At 36.0% G+C, this 21,415-nt stretch overlaps 1 protein-coding gene across 1 annotated transcript in view; it reads left to right on the forward strand.

The window, feature by feature from the left end:
- ca16b (carbonic anhydrase XVI b) overlaps positions 1 to 21,415 on the forward strand; it is a 97,928-nt gene that overhangs the window by 12,756 nt on the left and 63,757 nt on the right. Inside the window, exon 2 of the mRNA XM_084127750.1 lies at positions 7,964 to 8,050. Coding sequence (XP_083983876.1) covers positions 7,964 to 8,050 — 87 coding nt within the window. The remainder of the gene's footprint in view (positions 1 to 7,963; positions 8,051 to 21,415) is intronic.

The following is a 21,415-nucleotide window of genomic DNA, read 5'->3' on the forward strand; positions in this document are numbered from 1 at the left end:
TTGGCCAGAATTGTAGAAACTTTGAAGCAACACCTTATAACAATATACACTAGAAATTTATAACACTTTTGCAATGACTTTGCATGTTAATTTTTCACTCATATTTTTGTTTTTTTATGTGTTAAAAATGTTATCTGGGAAAAAAAAACCCTCATTGACTGACGCAGGGCTTTCAGCCATAGAAAGTGCCAATGCCATTTCAGCCAGAACTTTGGTAACCAGTCAATACATCTCAGAAACTATGTTCCTAGCAACATTCTAGAAACCACCTGTAATATTTTAGCTATGCAATAGAAACCACTCAGAAAGCTATATTTGTAATGCCTTTGCATAATTTCTAGATTTTTTGCACCGATATTTTCACTATTTTGACACTTTTTGTGTCTGGCAGGAAAAAAACCCCATAGACTTAAGCTGACAGAGGGATCAGAATATCATGTAGTCTTGGGAGTGGGCTCTTTTGATTTGAAGACAATAAGCCAACGCCTAGCAATCATTCAGAACACCTAGCAGCCACTAGCAACACCTTCAAAACCATTCAGAACATCTTAGCATTTGCTTAGCAAATAGTGGGAAAGTTGTCAGGGATTGTGGGGATGTTTTTGCAATAGGCAATCACCACTCACATTTTCTTATAAAATTTAGTTTTTATTGTATTTTTAGGAAATATGCACATTTCTGATGCAACTTATATGCCCTGCTCTGCCATACAAAGCTCTCAACCGCAGTTCGAAAATGGTTTAGTAATTAAGCTCTTCCTATTATAGCGATTTCACAGTTTGTAAGCTGGTTTCACACACAATGACTCATAATCTCGGGTCAGCTCTTTAACCTGACAGTTTTTTTTAGATGATCTCCACTGGGTCAACAACTGGCAAATGTAAACACTAACCGCAAAAATAGATTATGAAGCCGGAGCGCGGAAGCGGAGGCCCAGTTAAATATAACTCAAGAGAGCTTCACGGTCGCTCTCGATTCTCTCTTTGAAAAGCCGCTGTAACAAAAGTAGATTATATTTCTTTGTGGACACAAAGAAAAATCACTCACATGCCGAATCGTTTATCAAAGGATTGTCTGCACAGAACAAACCACCAACCAAGGGTTATCGCTGCCGTTTATTTGCCATGCACGTCAGGTGCTTTAGGTAGAAGGGAGGAGCCGTGCATCTATTATACTTTTCTGACCTTTTCCGCTTCTAGGTCTGTGCGTGCCATGTTTGCCCTTTAAAGAATTGCTTTAGAACACAGTGTAAATGTCCACTGTGCCATTTAAGGATGTTTGTGCCACGGATTTAGAGCTTGATCAGTAAAGGTCGACAAAGAGAGGGATTGTTAAGTAAGTTGAGTAGTACAAATGATGGACTCACCTGCTGTGACCTTGCGTGTTGAATTAGGATGTTGAAAAAACACTCTTTGTGCATTTTATTTTCTTGTTTTACCTTTTTTTAAACCTCTTGAAAATGGTTTGCACCTGAAAGCGCATGATTGCTTCTAACTGAAAGTCCATTTCACTTAAAACAAAAATTATATAGCCTATTTTGTATAAACATAAACTTATTAACAAATGCCACAACATATTTTTGTATTTTAGTATTAAACAGAGTTTGACCAGCAATGATAAACAAACACAGATGTCTCAGCGTTTGATGCTAAATCATGTGAACATTATTTTTTTCTGTATGGGTGTTGTAAAGGCTGCATGTTTTGCTGTAGTTATTATAGCGGCTATTCAAAAATGCACAGCCTGATGGAAAAAATTCTTAAAATTAAATATCACTTAGCCATTGCAATACATTATGGTTGATGAGAACCGTGTCACGACTGCATCAGCATTTTAGCGTCTTTATTTTAACCATGTTTATTTGTCAAAAAAGGGGCATGGTGAGTGTTTCGGCTTAATTAAACCTCTGAGTTCTCATGTTAAAGTGTGACGGGCTATTTTCAGCACACCTAGTGGGAGTATGGGTTGTTTATGTATTATGCTGAGAAGTCCGCTGAGAAGCTTATGTGTGCATAGTAACAGTAGCATTATACTGTCCTTTATATGTGTATATATTAATCTTTATTAATGTTAATAAAAATACAACTGTTTGTTTATGTTAGTTCACAGTGCATTAACTATTGTTAACAAATACAACCTTTGATTTTAATAACGTATTAGTAAATGTTGAAATGATTATTAACTTGGATTAATAAATGCTGAAGAAGTATTGTTCATTCTTAGTTCATGTTAACTCAGATAGTTAACTAATGTTAATGAACCTGATTGTAAAGTGTTACCACTTTTATTCAGGATGGATGCATTAAATTGATCAAATGTGACAGTATAGACATCTAAAATGCTACAAAAATGCTGTTCTTTTAAACTTTATATTCATCAAAGAATCCCCCCAAAAAAGGTTTACACAGAATATTAAGCACAACCGTGTTTAAAATTGATAATAACAAGAAATCACCAAATCAGCATGCATACTTTTCTAGTATGTAACCACTCAGAACACCTGAGCTTGAGTCAGGAATAATGTGTTTCAATTTTTAAATAACATTTTAAAGTGTTTAAATAAATTTGTTTGACTTCCACCTACCACCCAAAAAATGTCAGATGGTACTGGTATGTCAGATGGTATAACCATTAGAGTGTCTAATGTGCCGCCCAACAACACCTTAGCAACTACATAGAAACGTGCAATGTTTTACATTCTAAAAAATAATAATTAGGCATTTATGTCATCGGTAAAAAAACTATATTGTATAGTTAAACATAGTAGATGTAACAGTTGTGTGTAAGAGGACATCTCACATCTACTAACACCTGCGTGTCCTTGCGTGTTCGCTTTTACCCATGTGTAGGTTGCCCAGGTTACCCGTTATGTTGATGTTTGTGAGTTCAGAGGGAGCAGTTCCTCTTTAATGTCATGTTTAGCGGCACTGAACTGCATAAATGCACCTGGCATCCCAATCTGCCAGTGCACATATTGCCTGTCTCTTGTATCCCTCCTGCCTCATAACAACAAGGCCACCACAGGCACACACACACACACAGCTCACCTTTAGCAAGCCATCTTTCGTCCACATTATTTGCGATCTCCTTACCGCGTCAAACGCCAGACATGCAAACATGTCCCCTCAGAGGACTGGTTTGCTGAGGTGGCGCCTGCCGGCTGGTAGCTACTGTTTTAAAGGCCCATGGGAAAAGACTTCAAACAAGCCTTGCGTTAGCACTAAGGTATCGAGTCCATTATTTTAGGTCGGAACCTAATGTTTACCCTTTGTAACGAGCGATGAGAAAATCATTACAGGTTAGTGTTCCCTATTCATAACCTTTGAGTGCTTTCTGATAGCTTTCACACATGCTAATTGTCTGCCATGCCAGTACAACACTCTACGTAGTCTGTTGCTGTCCATCAGGGATTAAACAATAAACAAACCCAGACAGGTCGCTAACCAATGAGAGCAGCTCTAATTGCTTACTAACCAATAAGAGTGGACGTAATTGCTGCAATGGAGGGAATCGACTTAGTGCAGCCACTAATTAATCTCCAAAGTAATGATGCAAGTGAGGGCAAGAGCAGAGCGAAGGATTGGAAAATCTGTTTATGCAAGAGTAGCAGCACCAGGGTGTCTTCGCCCCAGAGACCCAGTCACTTTAAGACACTTTGAAGTGAGATAAAATGAGGAATTGCACTTCTGAGATTGCAGTTTTGAGATCTGAAAAAAAAAAAATGTATGAAGAAATACGTTTTCTTCATACATAGGTTCAAAATGCTGCCGCAAGGTTGTTGATGAATGGTGGGAAAATGGACCATGTTTACTCCCTTCTTATCTTCTTTAGGTTGGCTACCAATACATTTTAGGACAGTATACGATTTTCATATATGTTTTTAAAGCACTTCACGGAATGGCGCCAGAATATTTAGCTGAACTTAAGCCCTACAGTGCAGGCGTAAGACTAAGATCAGCAAACAAGTTTCTTTTAACTGTTCCCCGTGCACGTCTCAAAATGAAAGGTGATCGTGCTTTCTCTGTCGCTGGTCCTAGATTGTGGATTAATCTGCCGTTGGATGTTAGATCTTCCATAAATCGAAATGTTTTTAAGGATCGCTTAAAATCGTATCTGTACTCTTTGGCATTTTAGTACATTAGTACATGAATGTTTTAGTGTTTTGTCTTGTTGTTCTGTTGGTTTCTTTTTTACTGCAATGTACAGCACTTTGGAACGACGGTGGTTGTCTGTATATAAATAAACGAACGAACGAAATGAATGCTTTTATTCAGCAAAATATATTTAAGCAAAAAAGGCTGTTCTTCTAAACGTTCTATTCAGAATCCTTAAAAAATTTATCAGTTTCCACAAAAATATTAAGCAGTTTTATAATGTTAAAATATTCAAATGTTTTAAATATTAAAAACTGTTTTCATCATTAAAAATAAGAAACATTTCTTAAGCACCAAATCAGCATAACAGAATGACTTCTGAAGGTTTTAGTTTTCAACATTTTAGAATATTATTTGTAATATTCATAGTATTTTAAATAGTATTTCGTCATTTTGGAGGGAACTGTGTCTATTAGTTGAGCCATCGACACGCTTGCAGCTACCGTTTTCGGAAAATGCGTCATTTAATATTTCATGTCGAATCTTTAGCCAAATTAGATTGGGAATTCACCAAAATGTATGGTTTGTATTGTTAGTCCTGGAGAATTGACACAAACTTTTTCACCTGCCACATAACATTTTCTTTTATATATACAAAAAAAAGTTGTCACGTTTCAATCACAGGCAGCCAAATAAGGATTGTTTTTAATGATTGTGATAATAAATGCTTTTAAGCTAAATAAATGGTAATGTGAAAAAATGATGCACAGTTTGCTGGATGAAGTGGGCAGCACATCTTAAGAACAATCACTAAGCTTCATTTTATAAATAGTCAAATAGTATTTATTCAAGTCAAAAATAATATTTATTTATTTATAATATTGTTGAATTAATTCCAAGTAAACTTGACTAAGCAAATTGACTACATTAGATTGCATCAACTAAAATACTTTTTTTAATCAAGTGAGGTATAAATATCTCCTTAAGACAGTAACTGTACATTTATAATGCATTTTTAGGTTCACATTTATTTATTTTTCTTCAGAGACCATTACTAGATGCACTTATAAATGCACTAATGTAGTCACTTCCTGACATATGATCTGCCATATGGTTGAATAAAGCAGGAAAAGAAGCTCTTTATAGTTCAGAGTTTCTTTAATTGTCTTGAAGAGACATAGGGGTCTCTCACCAGGAGGCTTTTGAAACACACAGAGCAAGATAAGCAATGTCTTTGCAAAGCCAAAGGGAGGATAGTGGGGTATACCAGAAACAGAAACGTGTACTTTTAGGGTACTGCTGTTTGAAATATTAATGTCTAGGAGAAGTCCTATCCTATAAGCCCCAGAGTCTATCTTTCTGATGCACACCAGGAGGTGTACAGTTCAATATTTCTGATTCCATCCCATCATCCTCAGCAGTTCCTGGTACAGTGAATTCTGCCCACCTCTCCAACATGTTTCATCATAAGAAGTGGAAATGCGTATATATTTAATTTCATTCTTTACAGTAAGGTACAGGTCATTGTCCTTATTTCCATAATCTAATCGAATTAATCTAGCTTTTATTTGATTAAAAATACAGTAAAAAGAGTAAAATTGTGAAATATTATTACAATTTAAAATAACTGTTTTCTATTTTAATGTTATTAAGTGTAATTTATTCCTGTAATGGCAAAGCTGAATTTTCAGCGCCCATTACTCCAGTTTTCAGTGTCACATGATCCTTAATTACACCAAAAATTTTAATAGCAGTGTATCACTTTTTCCACAAAAATATTTAGCAGTACAACTGTTTTACAGATTGACAGTAATAAGAATAAGTAATATTTCCTGAGCACCAAATCAGCATTTTAGAATAATTTCTAAAGTATCATGTATCACCAAAGACAGTATATAATTGTTCATATATATGTATGTACAATTATGTTGTTATTTACAATTATTAACAAATACGCTGTCTGCATAACTTTTCAGTTCTTTTGTTATAGCTGATTTTACTTGAGCGAAAAAGAATAGCCCCAACAACCTCTGCATCATTAAAATGACTGCGTTTTAGACAGACACCCACAGTTAAGCAATCATTACTCGGGATGTGAATTTGTAAGACAGCTGTGAAAATGAAGACGAAAGACTATTGAGGAGAAGTTCCAGATAAACAAAGGCATATATGAGAAAAGAAAATCTCCATCAATCTCCATGTGGATTAGATGCCCCAGAGAGAGCACTTTTTCTTCAGTTATCAGAAAGTCAGCTACTGCTGCTGTGAAAAGACTGTCCCTCAAAACCCTGCATGCAGATGGAGACTTATGAAAGAAGCCACAAAGAGCCCAATAATCACTTTGAAGCAGCCACAGAGCTCAGGAGCTGGGAACAGAATAAAGGTGCACTAGTCAACCATATAAAGAGCTCTGTAGAGCATGGCCTTTAGTTGGGATGTTGGCACAGATGGATGAATGGTTTGTTCAAAATACTGCAAGGAAAGTTATTCAAGTTTGCTATAAAATCATTCATCTTTAAGCAGTACAGTGATCTCCAATATTAGGGTGATTAATAATTAAATGAATAAATATGAATTAATATTGCGGATCTATTTTGAAAGCATTGAAATCTGAATAACAACCTGGAGCAAGATGTGTAACTTGTATATATTTGCCCCAAACGATGAAAAGCTGTCATTGATGTTGAAAATTAGAAAGCTGATAATGAATGCTTATAGATTGTCTTTGCAAATATTGGTCATTATGACCTAACAGCTTAGTTTTGGATGAAAGCCCTGCATAAATGAATGTAAATGTAAATGCAGAAATATTCTTAATAACAGCAGTGAACAAACGCTATAAAATCTATCTAAAATACTGTGCTTTTTACATTTTTGAACTCCAGTGCTTTCAAATATTAAAAATCTCATATTAATTAATTAATATATATACATTAATATATATATCTTTTTTTTAATTTTTTTTTATACTGTATATATTCTATATTTTGGTGGAATTCTTCAGGATTATTTGATTATTATGTTCTGAAGAAAAGCATATTTAAAATTGAATTTTCATTTTTTTAACAATGTAAAAGTCTGTCACTTCAGACAGATCAATTTAATGCACCCTTGCTGAATAAATGCATTAATTTAGTATTAATTAAAATTACTGACCCCAAACTTTTGAACGGAAGTATATGCTGTTAAAAAGACAGACCAAACGTATTTGAGCACTTTCTGCTTGCCAAATGTTACATAGCGATTTTAAGTGTGAATTAAGTGTCCAGGTAATTTTTCAGACCACTTCAGTTAAACAAACAAATTGTACTTTTCCAAAGGACTGCAGAGTATAAGCACAAATGCATGCCAATTATAACTCGCATTCTGTTGGTTCCATTTCTTAGTCATTCAATTCATGAACTTTCACTCGACAAGTGAGAGTAAAAGAAGCCTGATAATCAAAAATAAGCATTCTGTTTGTAAAGCATTACCTCCTACTACTACTTATTCAGAATTACAAATCATGCCGTTCTTTAGTAATTATGCCGACCAGAACTTTAGCTGGTGTGAGTGTTTCTAATAAGAGGAGCGAAGTGCCAGGTTTTTCACAGGTTTGGAAGCCCCGCTGAGTACTCTTTGAGTGTTATTATTAGTGGTATTATTACTTATATAATAATGCGTGTAAGAAGTTCTAGTGAAGCAGGCTATGAAGGTTAAGATTTTCTTCCTCCACTTCAGGATTAAGCCTGCATTGAATACACATCTGAGAGAAATATAGGCATAATGAGTTGCATTTTATAAGGTGGACAATATTGCAGCATTCGTAATGTTATGCATTGATTGTCAATGGAAAGTCATTATAGCATCATCTGATTTTTCTCTGACAGCTTCACATGTGGAAACAGAGCATCGTGGGAGCTCAGCCACTCGAAGAGAGCGGAGGGCGTCTGGGGAACCCTATTGGGCGTATTCAGGTGAGTCATTCTCTCCTTCGACCAATAAACAATGAAAATGTGTGCGCAGCATCGGTAAGCAATAGCAACAATGTTTACTCAGCATAAGCCTGAGTGTCTGTGGGGAATCAACCCTATTGGGAAATTTAATGAGTATATTTCCCTTTGAAAAGCGGCAGGTGGGTTTGGTCTATTAGTTTTACATGTTTTACAGCAGAAAAAGACCACTTCGAGCCACTGGGCGAAATCAATTGGAAATGCTTTGTCTCAGAGAGGGGATTTTTACATAATCTATATCTCCTCTAACTCAGCAGAATCTACAAGCAATTGCTGGGATTGTTTTTATTCCGTACTTGAAGGGCTCTTATTGAGAGTTATGAAAATGAATCAATCAATGGCCTCTGGCGGACATACGATCAATAGTCGTGAACATAAACTGCTCTGATCTCATTTCAAACTCTTTCTTTTTTCTCTGCTCGTATTTCCAGCTGATCTTTTATCTTTTTATTTCTGATTTCTCTCGTTCCTCTGGGCGTCTGAGCGGTTCGCTTCATCAGCTCTGACAGACCAGTGCCGGCTTGTTCTTTGCCAGCATTCTGACTTGTGTCTGTGCTCAGAGAGATGAGGAACATTTATGCCTGTAGTTTCAGCTGCCCTCTAGCATGGAATGATCTTTAAATGGTGCTCTTTCCTTTCTTTGGCGCTTGCTGGCAGCCGTATATGTGTATTTACCATGTGAAGTCGTGCGATAAGCCCTGCAAGGCTTTCTTCCTCTGTGCCCGCTCTAATAGACGATGCAGCGTTTTCCAAATGTCGTTTCCATGATCTAATGATCGGTTTCAGAGGATACGGTTTTCTGAGATACAGATTTTTTTGTGGGTTGCTTTTCATATCTCTCTGTAGGAAAAAAACAAAGAACAAAACAAATGATATCTCTTTAATATCTCCAAATCTGGTTTGTGTGGAAAGTGAATGGAGATCTATCTATCATCTAATTTAATAAATTCTACATTCTTACATTCATGTCTTTATCATGTTTGTTATGTCAAATCCAGGGATTGAATTGGATTTTAATAGACTGGAATGGCTGGTAATCTTGCAAGATACACAAATCTGTTAATGTTTTTTAAAAGTCAGAGATCTCAACACGAACTCAAATCTGTTCTGCCATTCACCTAAATTTAGTATGTCAACACTTCTTTAATTTGTTTCAGTTTTTAGACCTCCTTATAGAGAAACATCTGAGACTAAATCGGAACTCAGACTCATAAGTCCTGAGATATGAGAGAGCAACCTATAAGCAATACAGTTTTCCTCTAGGTTTGGTTTACGACGAGTGAAGCAGACTTTAAAGTGTTAGACTTTCAGTGCACAAGTTTCCTTGAGTGTTTTGAACAGATGTTGTTGTTTCTCAGGTATAGCTGTGGTTCCATGGCAGTTTCACTGAAAGCATTAATGAGGCTAGTCAGCATGAATGCTTTATGATTCAATTCACAGGCAATATCTGTCTGCGGCACTTGTTTGTGCATTTTTGCTTGTCTTTCGCACATTTTTCCCTCATACAAAGGTTTTATCTTCTCACCAGACACTTTAGCTGTCATTTTTTTCCCTTTTTGAATCAGTTTCATTGTTTTGCAGCTTGTCCGTGTCAGAGCACTCTGTTGTGCATTCACTGTCAAGTAAAACCCATGCCAGTGTCACTAGGTGTTTTGACACCACAATAGCTGATGTGGTTTTGTGGAATTTAGGAACTGATCTGGGGCTCAAAGCTTTTTCTCTTTTCGAAAAGGTTGCATCCAATTTTTCATAAAGGAGTTTTATGAGGCATATAAAAAAAATCATATTACAGATGTTACTGAAGAAAATATTTCATTTTATGGATCTCTGTCTTCAGCAACCAGTGTTGTTTTTACAGTAAAAAGTTTATTTAACTTGATGAGGAGCTATTAAACAGCACTTACAAAGTACCATGGTACTGCTGTGAATGGTACTTTGGTAATACCATGCTTTTTGGACATTCTTTAAAACACTCTGGAGTATTATGTAAATACCATGCCTCATGAATATGGTGTCATTCAATATAACGATTTGTTATTTACGCCATTATATTTTACTACTAAAATATAAAATTTGATTACTTCATTAACATACAGTGTCATTAAAAAGCCTTAGTCCCTATTGAAAATGTGTGGTTCAAAATAAAAATCTAAAACTAAGCTTTTTTAGGATTTTGAAAATTGTAATGCTATGGGATTATACAATTTTTCTTTTCTTTTATTAAATAAATAATATAATATAAAATATTAAAGCAAAAAGAGACAAAAATACAGAGACATTCTCATGTACATATTCATGATTTCACTCAAATATTTATGCTGATAGTATAATTTGAAATGAACTGTATTCATTTAGAAAAGCAAAACATTGCAGACTCTCAGACTTCTGGACCTGAATCTGTGCCTTGTAATGTTTTCTGAGGACCTGTTATCCCCTTTTAAATCTTGTTTTTGTTTTTGGAGTCTACTAGAATAGGTTTTCATGCTTGAATGTTAAAAAAACACATTATTTGTTCACATATTTTACTTTGTTGCAGCACCTCTCTTCCCTGTCTGTCAGTAACTCTCTGTTTAGTTCCTGTCTCTATGAAGCCCCTCCTTCCGAAAAGCGCAATGTGCTCCGATTGGTCGGCTGTGAATATTTAATGCAGTGTGTTGTGATTGGTCAAACTCTTTGAGCATGTTTTAGAAATTTCACGCGCCTCATCACAACCGCGAGTTTCAGCACACTACTAACACAACTCAACCAGGCCTCGTCTCCCTTTTTATTTTGCGTATGCAATTTTTATTTTATTTTGCTGGAATTGTTTTAATGAGGAATATTGTGACGTGTTCATTCCTAGAAGAAAACTCAAGTCTACAATAAAGGCATTTCAGGGAGTTCAGAAACTGATATAGAGAATAACTCCCTTTGGAGTGACTTTGTGGTTTTTAACTTTGCAAACCTTTTTCATGCTCAGACAGCAACATTACACACTAAAAAAGTTGAAAATGTAAAAAGCATAAGTCGTCTTCTTTAACAGTTCCTCAATTGGAGCTGTTAACTTTGAAAGCAGTTCAGTAGCTTTTCTTAGCTAAGGCTTTAATGTTCTTTTAAAATTTGTGAAGCATCATAAGTGATTTTAGCCTGCGTGTTTGTGCTTCTTTTGAGCCGAGCCAGAATGCACTCGAACCTTTCATGCTCTCACAATAATTTCTATGCCAGAAGTATTCTGTAGGCTTTACCTCTTTACCTTTTCCCTCTTTTAAACCCATTTTCATAGCAAAAGCAAATCAAAGCTTGGCAGCTGCTGGAACAATTACAGATTGCCCAAAAAGCCCATCTAAAATCTATTTGAGGACTGACACATTTGCTTTTATGTGAAATAAGTTAATGCTATAAGTATGAAAAATAAGTGTTAAAAAATGTGTAGGAGACATTTATGCATGCTATGGATTGCTTTCTGCTTAGCAAAAGGATGGTCAGCCTAATTTTATTCTCTAGTTCACATTTTCTAGCTTGACATTATTCAGTTTGGAAACAGGATAAGTCGGTCTTTGTTGGTAATTTCCCCAATTTAGGCATGTAATGTGCAAATCAGCGTTGTTTATGTGCATGCCAATGACCTATAAAGGATCCCGCTAACTTTATCGGAGGGTGGATAAAATAACAGAACTCCACCTAACAATATATCGATCTCAAGAACCTAATAAAGAGCAGGTCCAACTTTTGCCTTCAGAACAGCTTCCAACAATCTTGAGTGAAATATTGCATAATCCTTCAAAGTAGAAAAGCCTCCAGTTCTGTGAGGGATGAAGAAAGTAGGAGTTTATTTCTCGCTTTGAGCTCCAGAACTGCATTCCAGGAGGTGATTCTCAATATAAAGCTCTAAAGTATATGACATGATGAGACGTTTACATGTACACCAATAATGCGATTTTTCACCAAAAAAAATCGAGCAAAACTCTTCGCTCCTGTTTACATGAAATTTTCATGATTCTCATTATTCGCTATTTAAGAGTGGTTATTTTTACCGCCATTCTTCACATACCCCAATGCACAGCACAAATGATGAACTCATATACAGTGTGTTACTGGCCACTGTTTTGATCCACTTACGTCAAATGCAAAACACATTTCTATGGACGTATTAGATATTCTGATCTGTAATGAACATAACAATACCGCTGTAACTGGGGTTGCCTATGCTGCAGTCATGTTCTTCGCATCCGAGCACATGCATACTTTGGTCAGAGCGGTAATAATAATGCGATTAAGGTGTTTACATCAAGTAAAGTCAAGTCAAGTCAAGTGCTTATTTATTGTCATTCTTCTATATAACAGGTATACATTAGAACGAGATGGCGTTTCTTCAGGCCCATGGTGCAACAATGATAATTTTTTTAATTCAAAGATTAAGGGCCCTATTTTAACGATCTGAAATGCAAGTATCAAACGCGAAACGCAAGTAACTTTGTGGGCGGATCTCAGGCGCTGTTGCTATTATACTGGCGGGATAAATGACTCTTGCGCCCGACGCAAATCTAAAATGGGTTGGTCTGAAGTAGCTACATTATTCATAGGTGTGGTTTGGGCGTAACGTGAAATAAACCAATCAGAGCGTCATCTCACATTCCCTTTAAAAGCAGGCGCGTTTGTTCCATGGCGGATTGCTATTATAACGACGGATTTGCCAGGCGCACACCAGGAGCAGTTCACAGTTGAGGAGACCGATGTTCTCGTCAGGGCCGTAAAAGACAGAGAAGTGACATTGTATGGGGATGGGAGAAACCCACCCAAATTAGCTTCGGTATTAAACAGACGTATAATCATTTTGGTAAATGTGTAAGCTAGATTTATGCCTATTTTTTCCCTCATGTGGAATATTTTTCCTTTTAATTATGTATGGTTTGCAAAAATGGCAACTGCTGCATCTGTGTGTAGATGAGAGAAGCAAAGTGTATGCACGTTGTGCACACGCTACATTATGGCCAAGCATGCGCCCTTAAAATAGCATCTGAACGCGCCACTAAAAATGTGCCACTGACTTTAGACTAGGTTTTTCCTGGTCTGTGGCGGAATTGTTTTCTGAAACTGCAAAATAGCACCAGGGAACGTTTGCGCCGGAACACGCCTCCTCTTTTCGCTGAACCGCCCCCGGGAGCGCAAGTTCATTGCCTAATTTACCAACATGCGTCTGTGGAGGGAAAAGTCCACTGTGCGTCGGGTGCAAAATAGGAATGATACATGCGTCGGTGTACAAAGTCATTTGCTGGGTGCAAGATAGGGCCCTAAGTGTGTAATATGTAATATTCAGTGTGTAATATTCAGCATCGCTAGCAGCACCAAAATGTAGGAGTAATTATTAGGGCTGTCAACATTAACGCATGCAATTAATTTTTGTCCAGTTTAATGCGTTAAAATATTTAATGCAATTAACGCAGCATCCGTTAATTTTTGTCATGCTTTGGCTATGTGTAATTGCACCAGTATCGTGCGTACAGACAGCGCACCAGAATACAGATCTCTTTCGCACTTGAACGAACAATAACACACACAATTATGCCAAAATGTCCGTTTTGTCGAGTATCCTCATAACATAAGAGCAGTCTTAAATGAGTTAAATAAAGTCTTAAATGAACGTAATGAGTTGTGAGAGAATGAGGCGGCTGGTCTTAAAGGGACAGCAGCCAATAATGCTCTGTCTGTAAAGTTAAACAAAGAACAAAGGGAACAGAGAAAATTACTCACTGCTCTTGACTAAAGAACTTTTGTAGCTTTAATAAGGATTAGTCTATATTTAATCTATAATGTATGCAGTGCAGACTGTTTGATAACTTTATTCAATTTCTGTATATTGTTCTGTATATGTTAGACACATAGGAAGGGCACAGGTAAATATGACATTTATTATGGGTTTATGTGAGGATTGTTTGAAGTCCCCTAAAATTTTAAGTTTTTATATATATTTTTGAAGCCTAATAAATGTTAAAAAATGTATAGCTTTCAATTACACTGTAATCTTGAATGGCTATAATTAATGTTTAAAATCCTTTTTATCCAGACATTAATAGCTGTATTAGTATCAGTGATACTGACTTTCATTCATAAAAAGATGCCATTAAACAAGTATTTAAAATATACTGTCTTTATGTTGTCTCTACATTAATTTGGAGATTTACTGTGAAATTATTACATTATAAAATATTTAAACATAAATATAATTATAATTGTGTGTTTTAATTGCGATTAATCGCAGAAAAAATGTGTCATTAATCGAGTTATTTTTTTTAATCGATTGACAGCACTAGTAATTATATAATGTGACACGCTACTTATACTTATTCAACCATTTTGCTTAAACTTTAACTGCAATCAGTTCAGACAGAGAGAAACAGATTTATTGGATATATTTTATACTTTTTCTCATAGCTCAGGAGTCTAGCATTTACTCCTATGACAGGTTACAGTATGTGTCTTTTTTGGCCTTGGATAAAGACAGTATCCATATAGCAGTACTGTAATAAATTTCAGCTTTTTGAAACTTTTAATATAAAGTTTTTGTTGAGTTTTTTTCATTAAGGTGCAGAAAAAGTCTCTGAGACTGTACTTTTTTTTAGCTTTTATTTTGGCGTTTTGCCACTGAGATAATATAGAAAGGGCAGGAAGTGATGGGGAGGAGGATATTAGTGTCTGCTTTTTCTCAGATGTTTCTCCTGAAATCCCTTTGACAACAAATATAATTAGATCATAAAAGAATTTGATGAAAATTGTTTAAATTGAAAAAGATATTTTTTTGAAGGCACAATAAAGGCTTTTTTTTCCATAGGAGAAACATCTGAAAAGCAGGAATCGTATGCAAATGTCTCCATTTGCTTTACTATTTAGTCTCACTGCTGTCGAGGAGAAACAATTGAGGTAAAAGCGTGCTTATTTTCCTTCCCTGTTTGATGGTTGGTGCCGGATCTGAACTTGCATTCCCCACATAAGCTCTATAAATCAACATAAACTATGGTTTAGATTAGGTTAATTATGTATTATTATTTTATTATTTATTTTTTTACGTTTAGCGACTATTCAGTCCATCTACTCTCAAGTTCTATATAGAACCCTTGAAGGGTTCTGTCAGGCATTCATATAGAACCTTTGATCATGGGATCATTTTATGGATTTAGTTTTAACTCAATCCAATTCAGCTTGTAAACATACTTTATTACTAGAAAAACATGAAAGTGCAACCCCCATTTTTCAATGCAATAAAATCAAGGATCTGTGATTTGTTAATTCTCTATAACCTTTATTTAACTGGCAAAAGTACAAAGAAAAGATTTTCAATGTTTTTACTGAACAACTTAATTGCATTTTGTAAACATAAACCAATTTTGATGGCTGCAAAAAAGTTGGGACCGAGGCATGTTTACTACTGTGTTACATCACCTTTCCTTTTAATTACACTTTTTAATCTTTTGGGAATTGAGGGTATACATTTTTGCTGTTACAAGACTGCTCAACAGTCCATGTCTGATTCTATTTTTCATGATAGGCCATACATTTTCAATAGGACCGATCTGGACCGCAGGCAGGCACTCAAGCACATCCCTTCTGTGAGTGTCCACAAAACCACTCTGATGTAGCACGTGTAGAATGAGGCCTGGCATTGTCTTGCGTCCCAGGAAAGATGTCATCTTGATGGCAGTAAACGGGGGTAACAATATAGAATATATATATATATATATATATATATATATATATATATATATATATATATACAGCAAATGATGACTAAATGAACGTGTTAAACATAAATGATGGCTTAATTTTACAATAAGTGCGAACCGAGTCTTTTCCATCACTTTCATTTCATAAGAATTACTTGTCTAGCCAGTAAAGTTGCAAAGGCTGTACCGTCGGCCAGTAATGCGTTTAATTTGACAGATTCTTGCAGAATTACCAAACAATGCTGTTAAAAGAGTTGGGGTCTATTGGAAAAGAAAAAATAACAGAAAAACACCTGAAGACTTTCCCCCAGAAATCAGACAGTTTGGGCCACGACCAGAAAGAGTGCAGTAATGCAGTTAGTTGAGTTGTGCAGCGAAGGCAGGTAGGATCAAGATCAGGAAATATTTTTGCTTAATTTAGTTCTCCTTTTTGGCATCTTTAAAATGGAGTCAAGAACCCTAGAGTTCTATACAGAACCCTATTAAACCTTTTTTCTAAGAGTATATGTGCGAGTTTGCTAACACTTTTACTCTTTTGCTGATGCAGTTTGTCCATGCTTGACATATGCTGTTATAATTTTCTACTCTGTCCCATGTGACAACAAATAAAGTTGCATCAGTCACATTGTCGTGACTGATGCGCCTGCAATTCTGGCACTGGCAATATGATCTTTTTTGGAACTCGGTTCAGTGCCACGTGTTGCTTTATATAAATAACATAACAAAGTGCTAATTGTCAGGTCTGTTCAATAGCTGAGACATTACCACTAATTGCCTGTCAACATAATGTGACCCACCTTTGCAGCTGCATTTGTAAATTACTTCATAATTAAACTCTTTTCATTCCATTTATAAATTCAGATAAATATTTAAAGGGAGTTTTTACATGTAGTTAGATTTATTTATGAGCCAAAAAGACTCAGTATGTACTGCTAGGTGTGGATTCAGCTAGGGAAAGAGCCTAGGAACTGACTGTACAGCTTGCAAGGTGAGATTTGATTATGGTTTATTTAAAATGTGCGTGTGTGTGTGGATGTATTTTTCAAAAGGGACAGATAATATGCCACACTGCAGGGTCTCCCCCAGGAGGTACGGGCACGCATCATTACTCATATTTTTCCTCTCATATTCTTCCAGGATTTCATTTTCTTCTGCCAGTATTCTCTCATTCCCTTTCCCCCTCTCTCTCTCCCCCCTGTCTATCTCTTTCCCTCCTCTTTCCACTTGCTATATCTGAGCAAATATCCACTTTGTGCTAAAAAGAGAGTATCTGTGTTTGACAGCTCACTGTTGTCCCAGCATGCTATTATTACAGGTGCAGTTTGCGTATTTTGTTTACTTGAGCAGTTCAACATTTTAGAGTGAATTCTGGGTCATTTCAGTTCCATTTTTAACTGCATAATAGTTTATAACTAGTGATGCACCAATCACGATTTTTCATGGCTGAATCCGATTGTCTTTTTTTTCTTCTTTTTTTACAAGTTACAACGGTTGCCTTTTTTTCTTTTTTTTTAATCACATTTTTTGTTGCTTGTTTGCTCTTACTGGCCAAACTGGACTTGAAACAAAAAAAATATATGTTGCCAATTTAAAATTAGAGGCAACGAATGATCCAAACAAAGATGCTACACACATGTAGCATGAGCAGTCGTTTTTGATTTGTATAATTTCAGGATTTAAAGCAAAAACAGAATGGTCTAACTTTAGCTTTGTGAAATTATGCTTCATAAAACATACCTGCATAAAACAAAGATGGACTGAATGAAAATTCAAATTCACTCTGACAGTTGGTGGGGCTTATGGAACAGCAGCGATATAGAATTTCCTTGTTTACCGCAGTACACAAAGCACTGATGCACTTATAAACACTCCTTTAATAGGCATTGCGGTGTAAGAGGAAAGGAAAATGCCATTGAAGCTTTTTTGAAGACATTCCCTTCAGAGATGCATTCATATAAACCCCAGCGCCCAATTCCATATTTATAATTTTCTTCCAATATGTCAAGCTTCGCGAACAGTGAGCTTGCTGTGCCTGGTACAGTATTTTCTCTGCATGTTAACGTCCTGTTTACAGACTTCATCATATTTCCACACAAATGACATTTTGGGATGTGATTGTAATGCATTTTGTGTGCAAGTCAGAAATAGAGCAGCCAGAATAAAAAAATAAATAAAAAAAACAGTTGCCGAATGTGGGTTTGGACTTGGCCGGTTGACCTGTGCATCTCTATTTATAACTTAAACTTTTTTACTCTTAGTTTTAACGCAGGGTTATGAGCCAGCTAAGGATTTCAGTGGTCATTCCTAGTCATTTTAAAGATGTAAAAATGTAGCACCATGACAGCCTGTTGTGGTTGGGTGCTAAAAAAAAAGTCAGCTCTACGTTCCACAGCATAATTTTTCTGTGTCCCTGGCAACCTCCTGTGATTGATGGGTCAAGATGGCCAACCTAGATGGTAATGCAAGACGAGCCCTCATAATTTGCAATGATAAATCGCTAAGACGGGAACCAATTTGTGTGAGAAATCCGGCTCCTATATCATCCTCAAATCTTTTTGTGGCAAAGTGCCTGTCCTCGCTGGGAAAACAAGTTTTATTAAGAATTCAAATTAGATAGGATCTGTTTAACATAATGCAATATAGCGCAACAGAAGGAGATGCTTAGAATGATCTCACATGTTCTCTGGTTACTCAGAGAAAGGAGCATATAGAGCATCCAAAAGAGGATTTGTCTTCTGGGCTGTTTATATGTGGAGGGAAGTGAATGAATGTTTGGAGAAATGATGCAGTAGCAGAACTAATGCAGTGATTTTGAAGATGCTGTATCATATATACACAAAATAAATTAAATGGATGATATTTAAATCCGGGATTTCCTCTTGCTATATTAGCAATATCCACTATATAATACAAGTATTATATATAACACACACACACACACACACAAAACAAAAAAATACAGGCAAAATGAAGATTTCCTCCATTTCATGTTCATTACATAGATAGATAGATAGATAGATAGATAGATAAAAAATAGATAGATAAATAAAATAAGAACAAATAAACAAATTGCAAACAATAGCACAAATAAATACAATAGAATAAAGAGACAAATTAAATAAACATGGCTTTAAGTTTTTCAGGTGGTCTAACAGTAGTATTCAGGTAAGAAATACAAAAGAAATGAAAGTAATCAAATGTAAAATATGGCAGCAGCAATTATCGGGGCCAAGCAGAATCAGGTGACGACATGCCAACATGTCTGAAAGTGTCAGACCACCTGCAACAATGAGCAATTACAGACATTTAAAGAGGATTTTAGGCAAAATGCCTGAAAAATCATAGAAACAGTAAATAAAAATATGATATAATTGATAATCACTTTCGACCAATAGGTGGCACAGTTACAAAACTGATGTGATGTGGTCAGAGTGAAGTGACAATGACACATACAAAGTTTGGTGTCAATATGTCAAGGCATTGCAGAGATAAAGCCTGAATAGTGCTTTTAGTATCATGCCTCAAATTTGCTGTTGCGCTATACGAAAACGGTTTCGTCTATCGACACAAAATCTATAACTTTTAGTCGGCACAGTCTGGAGATGATACGATTCGATTTTGGTGAAAATCGGACAAACGGTCTAGGAGGAGTTTGAAAAAGTAGGTTTTGACTGAAAATCAAGATGGCGGACAGGAAGTTCAGCCAAATAAGGAAAACTTGGTATCTATGTTCTAGGCTTGACCCAGGGAATCTATTAAGACCAGTGACATTTCAATAGCTAGATTTTTTTCACAAGTTATTAGCCTTTTTGGAAATTTTGTTATAACTTTTGACCACTAGGTGGCACTGTCTCGAAATATTTTGAGTACCTTCAGGGGATGGTGCTGATGGCACATTCTGAGTTTCGTAATATTACAGCAATGCATTTGTTAAGTATAGCATTTTATTTCACAAAACTGTATTGAAGTCAATGGGAATTTCACGTTTTGTTCTATTATAGCGCCACCAAGAGGCTCAGTCCCATCATTTTTTTTACGTGTTCTCAGAGTGAGCCCATACATATGTGTGTCAATTTTGGTGAAAATATCTCAATTCGCTTCGAAGTTATAGACATTTATATGAAAAAACCAAGCGGCAACATTCTAATCTGAAAAATGAAGCCTACCCGGAAGTGCGAAAAACTGCAATACATCGAAAATCCGCTAGAGGGAGGTCCCAAAAGGGAGCAAATGTCCATAGACCCCATGTTAAAATGTCCATTTTCACAGCATAAATTCACGTTTTTACAGGTTGGTCCCATGGACTTTTATTGAATTTTTCAATAGGTTCCGAGTGCCTGACAACTGTGAGGGGGGTGCATTTTTTTCTAACTCGTTAGTTTAGATCGTATTTAGATATAAAATGTATGACAAATAAGGGCGTGGTTAACTTTGATTGACAGCTTGATTGACAGCTGATAACGAGCATAGGCTGCGCCAAGGAGAATGACAACATAAGAAGGGCCATTTTTTAACACAGTTGAAATATAATACTACTGTTTCTGTATCATGAAATGTAGTTTTAAGAGTTTTTCAGGCGAGAATGTAGTTGTTTAAAGCTCAAATCTGTGGTTTATTTATAAAGATTTATGAAAATTTTATCCAGGTTGTGAGATCCAGCGATGACCGGGGGCTCGGCGTTCATGTACCCCGCCTAGAACAGCCTTTCCTCGGCTAGCCGTTCTGACGTTTGCCGCTGACTCTGGCGTCTCTGTAGTGGTTAAATATGAGATATAATTCGTCTTGTGCATATCTAACGGGTGATTTTTGGTCTCGTGAATCTATAATTTGTTCCCTGGCCAATCGTTTTGGCTGAGGGGAAGTTTCATAACTTTATAAACTTTACCGTTGTATGGTTAGACTAGAGTGCTGACAATGTATGTTTGACTGAATTGTTTGCTTTATTTGTATAGCTTCTTGTACCTTTTACTTATACTTTTATAATAGCTAATATTGATAAAAACTGAAATTTAACAAAAAGAGACTGGGTTGAGTTTTGTCATTTTAAATTTTAATACAATGAAGATGATCTGTAATGTTGTTTACTGCAACATCTGTTGTTTAGTACAAATGCACATATTGCCTGGACCATATTAAAATGTTTAATATTTTTATATTATATTTAAAACGAAAAGAGGCAGGTTTGTGTTTTATATTTCGTTTTGTTATAAATAGGCAAACGTTATATGCAGTGAATATAATCAATACGCGTTGCCTGAACCACATTTGTGTGGCTATAATGTTTAAGATTTCTTTAAATGAAAACGAAAAGAGTTAGTATGGTGTTTTATAACATATTTCGTTGCCTAAAATATACAGAGATAACCGGAGTAGCAGAGCGAGCTGAGTGACGCGCGCTGCGTCCTTTACCCATATATGGATTGGCCAGAAGGTGGGCGGGGTTAGGATTTCCCAAGATTTTCCAAGATGGCGCCGCCCATACCCCCCATCAACGGCTTCAAAACCGTTCTTCAGAAAGTCTATGGGTGACGTCACAGACGCTTTGTCCATATTTTTTACAGTCTATGGAAAAAACACGTAAAAAATGACTGACACATGACTTTGATTGGATTTTACTACCCCTAACTATCAA

Source organism: Abramis brama (assembly GCF_963993115.1).
Source record: "Abramis brama genome assembly, chromosome: 11".
Classification (NCBI taxonomy): domain Eukaryota; kingdom Metazoa; phylum Chordata; class Actinopteri; order Cypriniformes; family Leuciscidae; genus Abramis; species Abramis brama.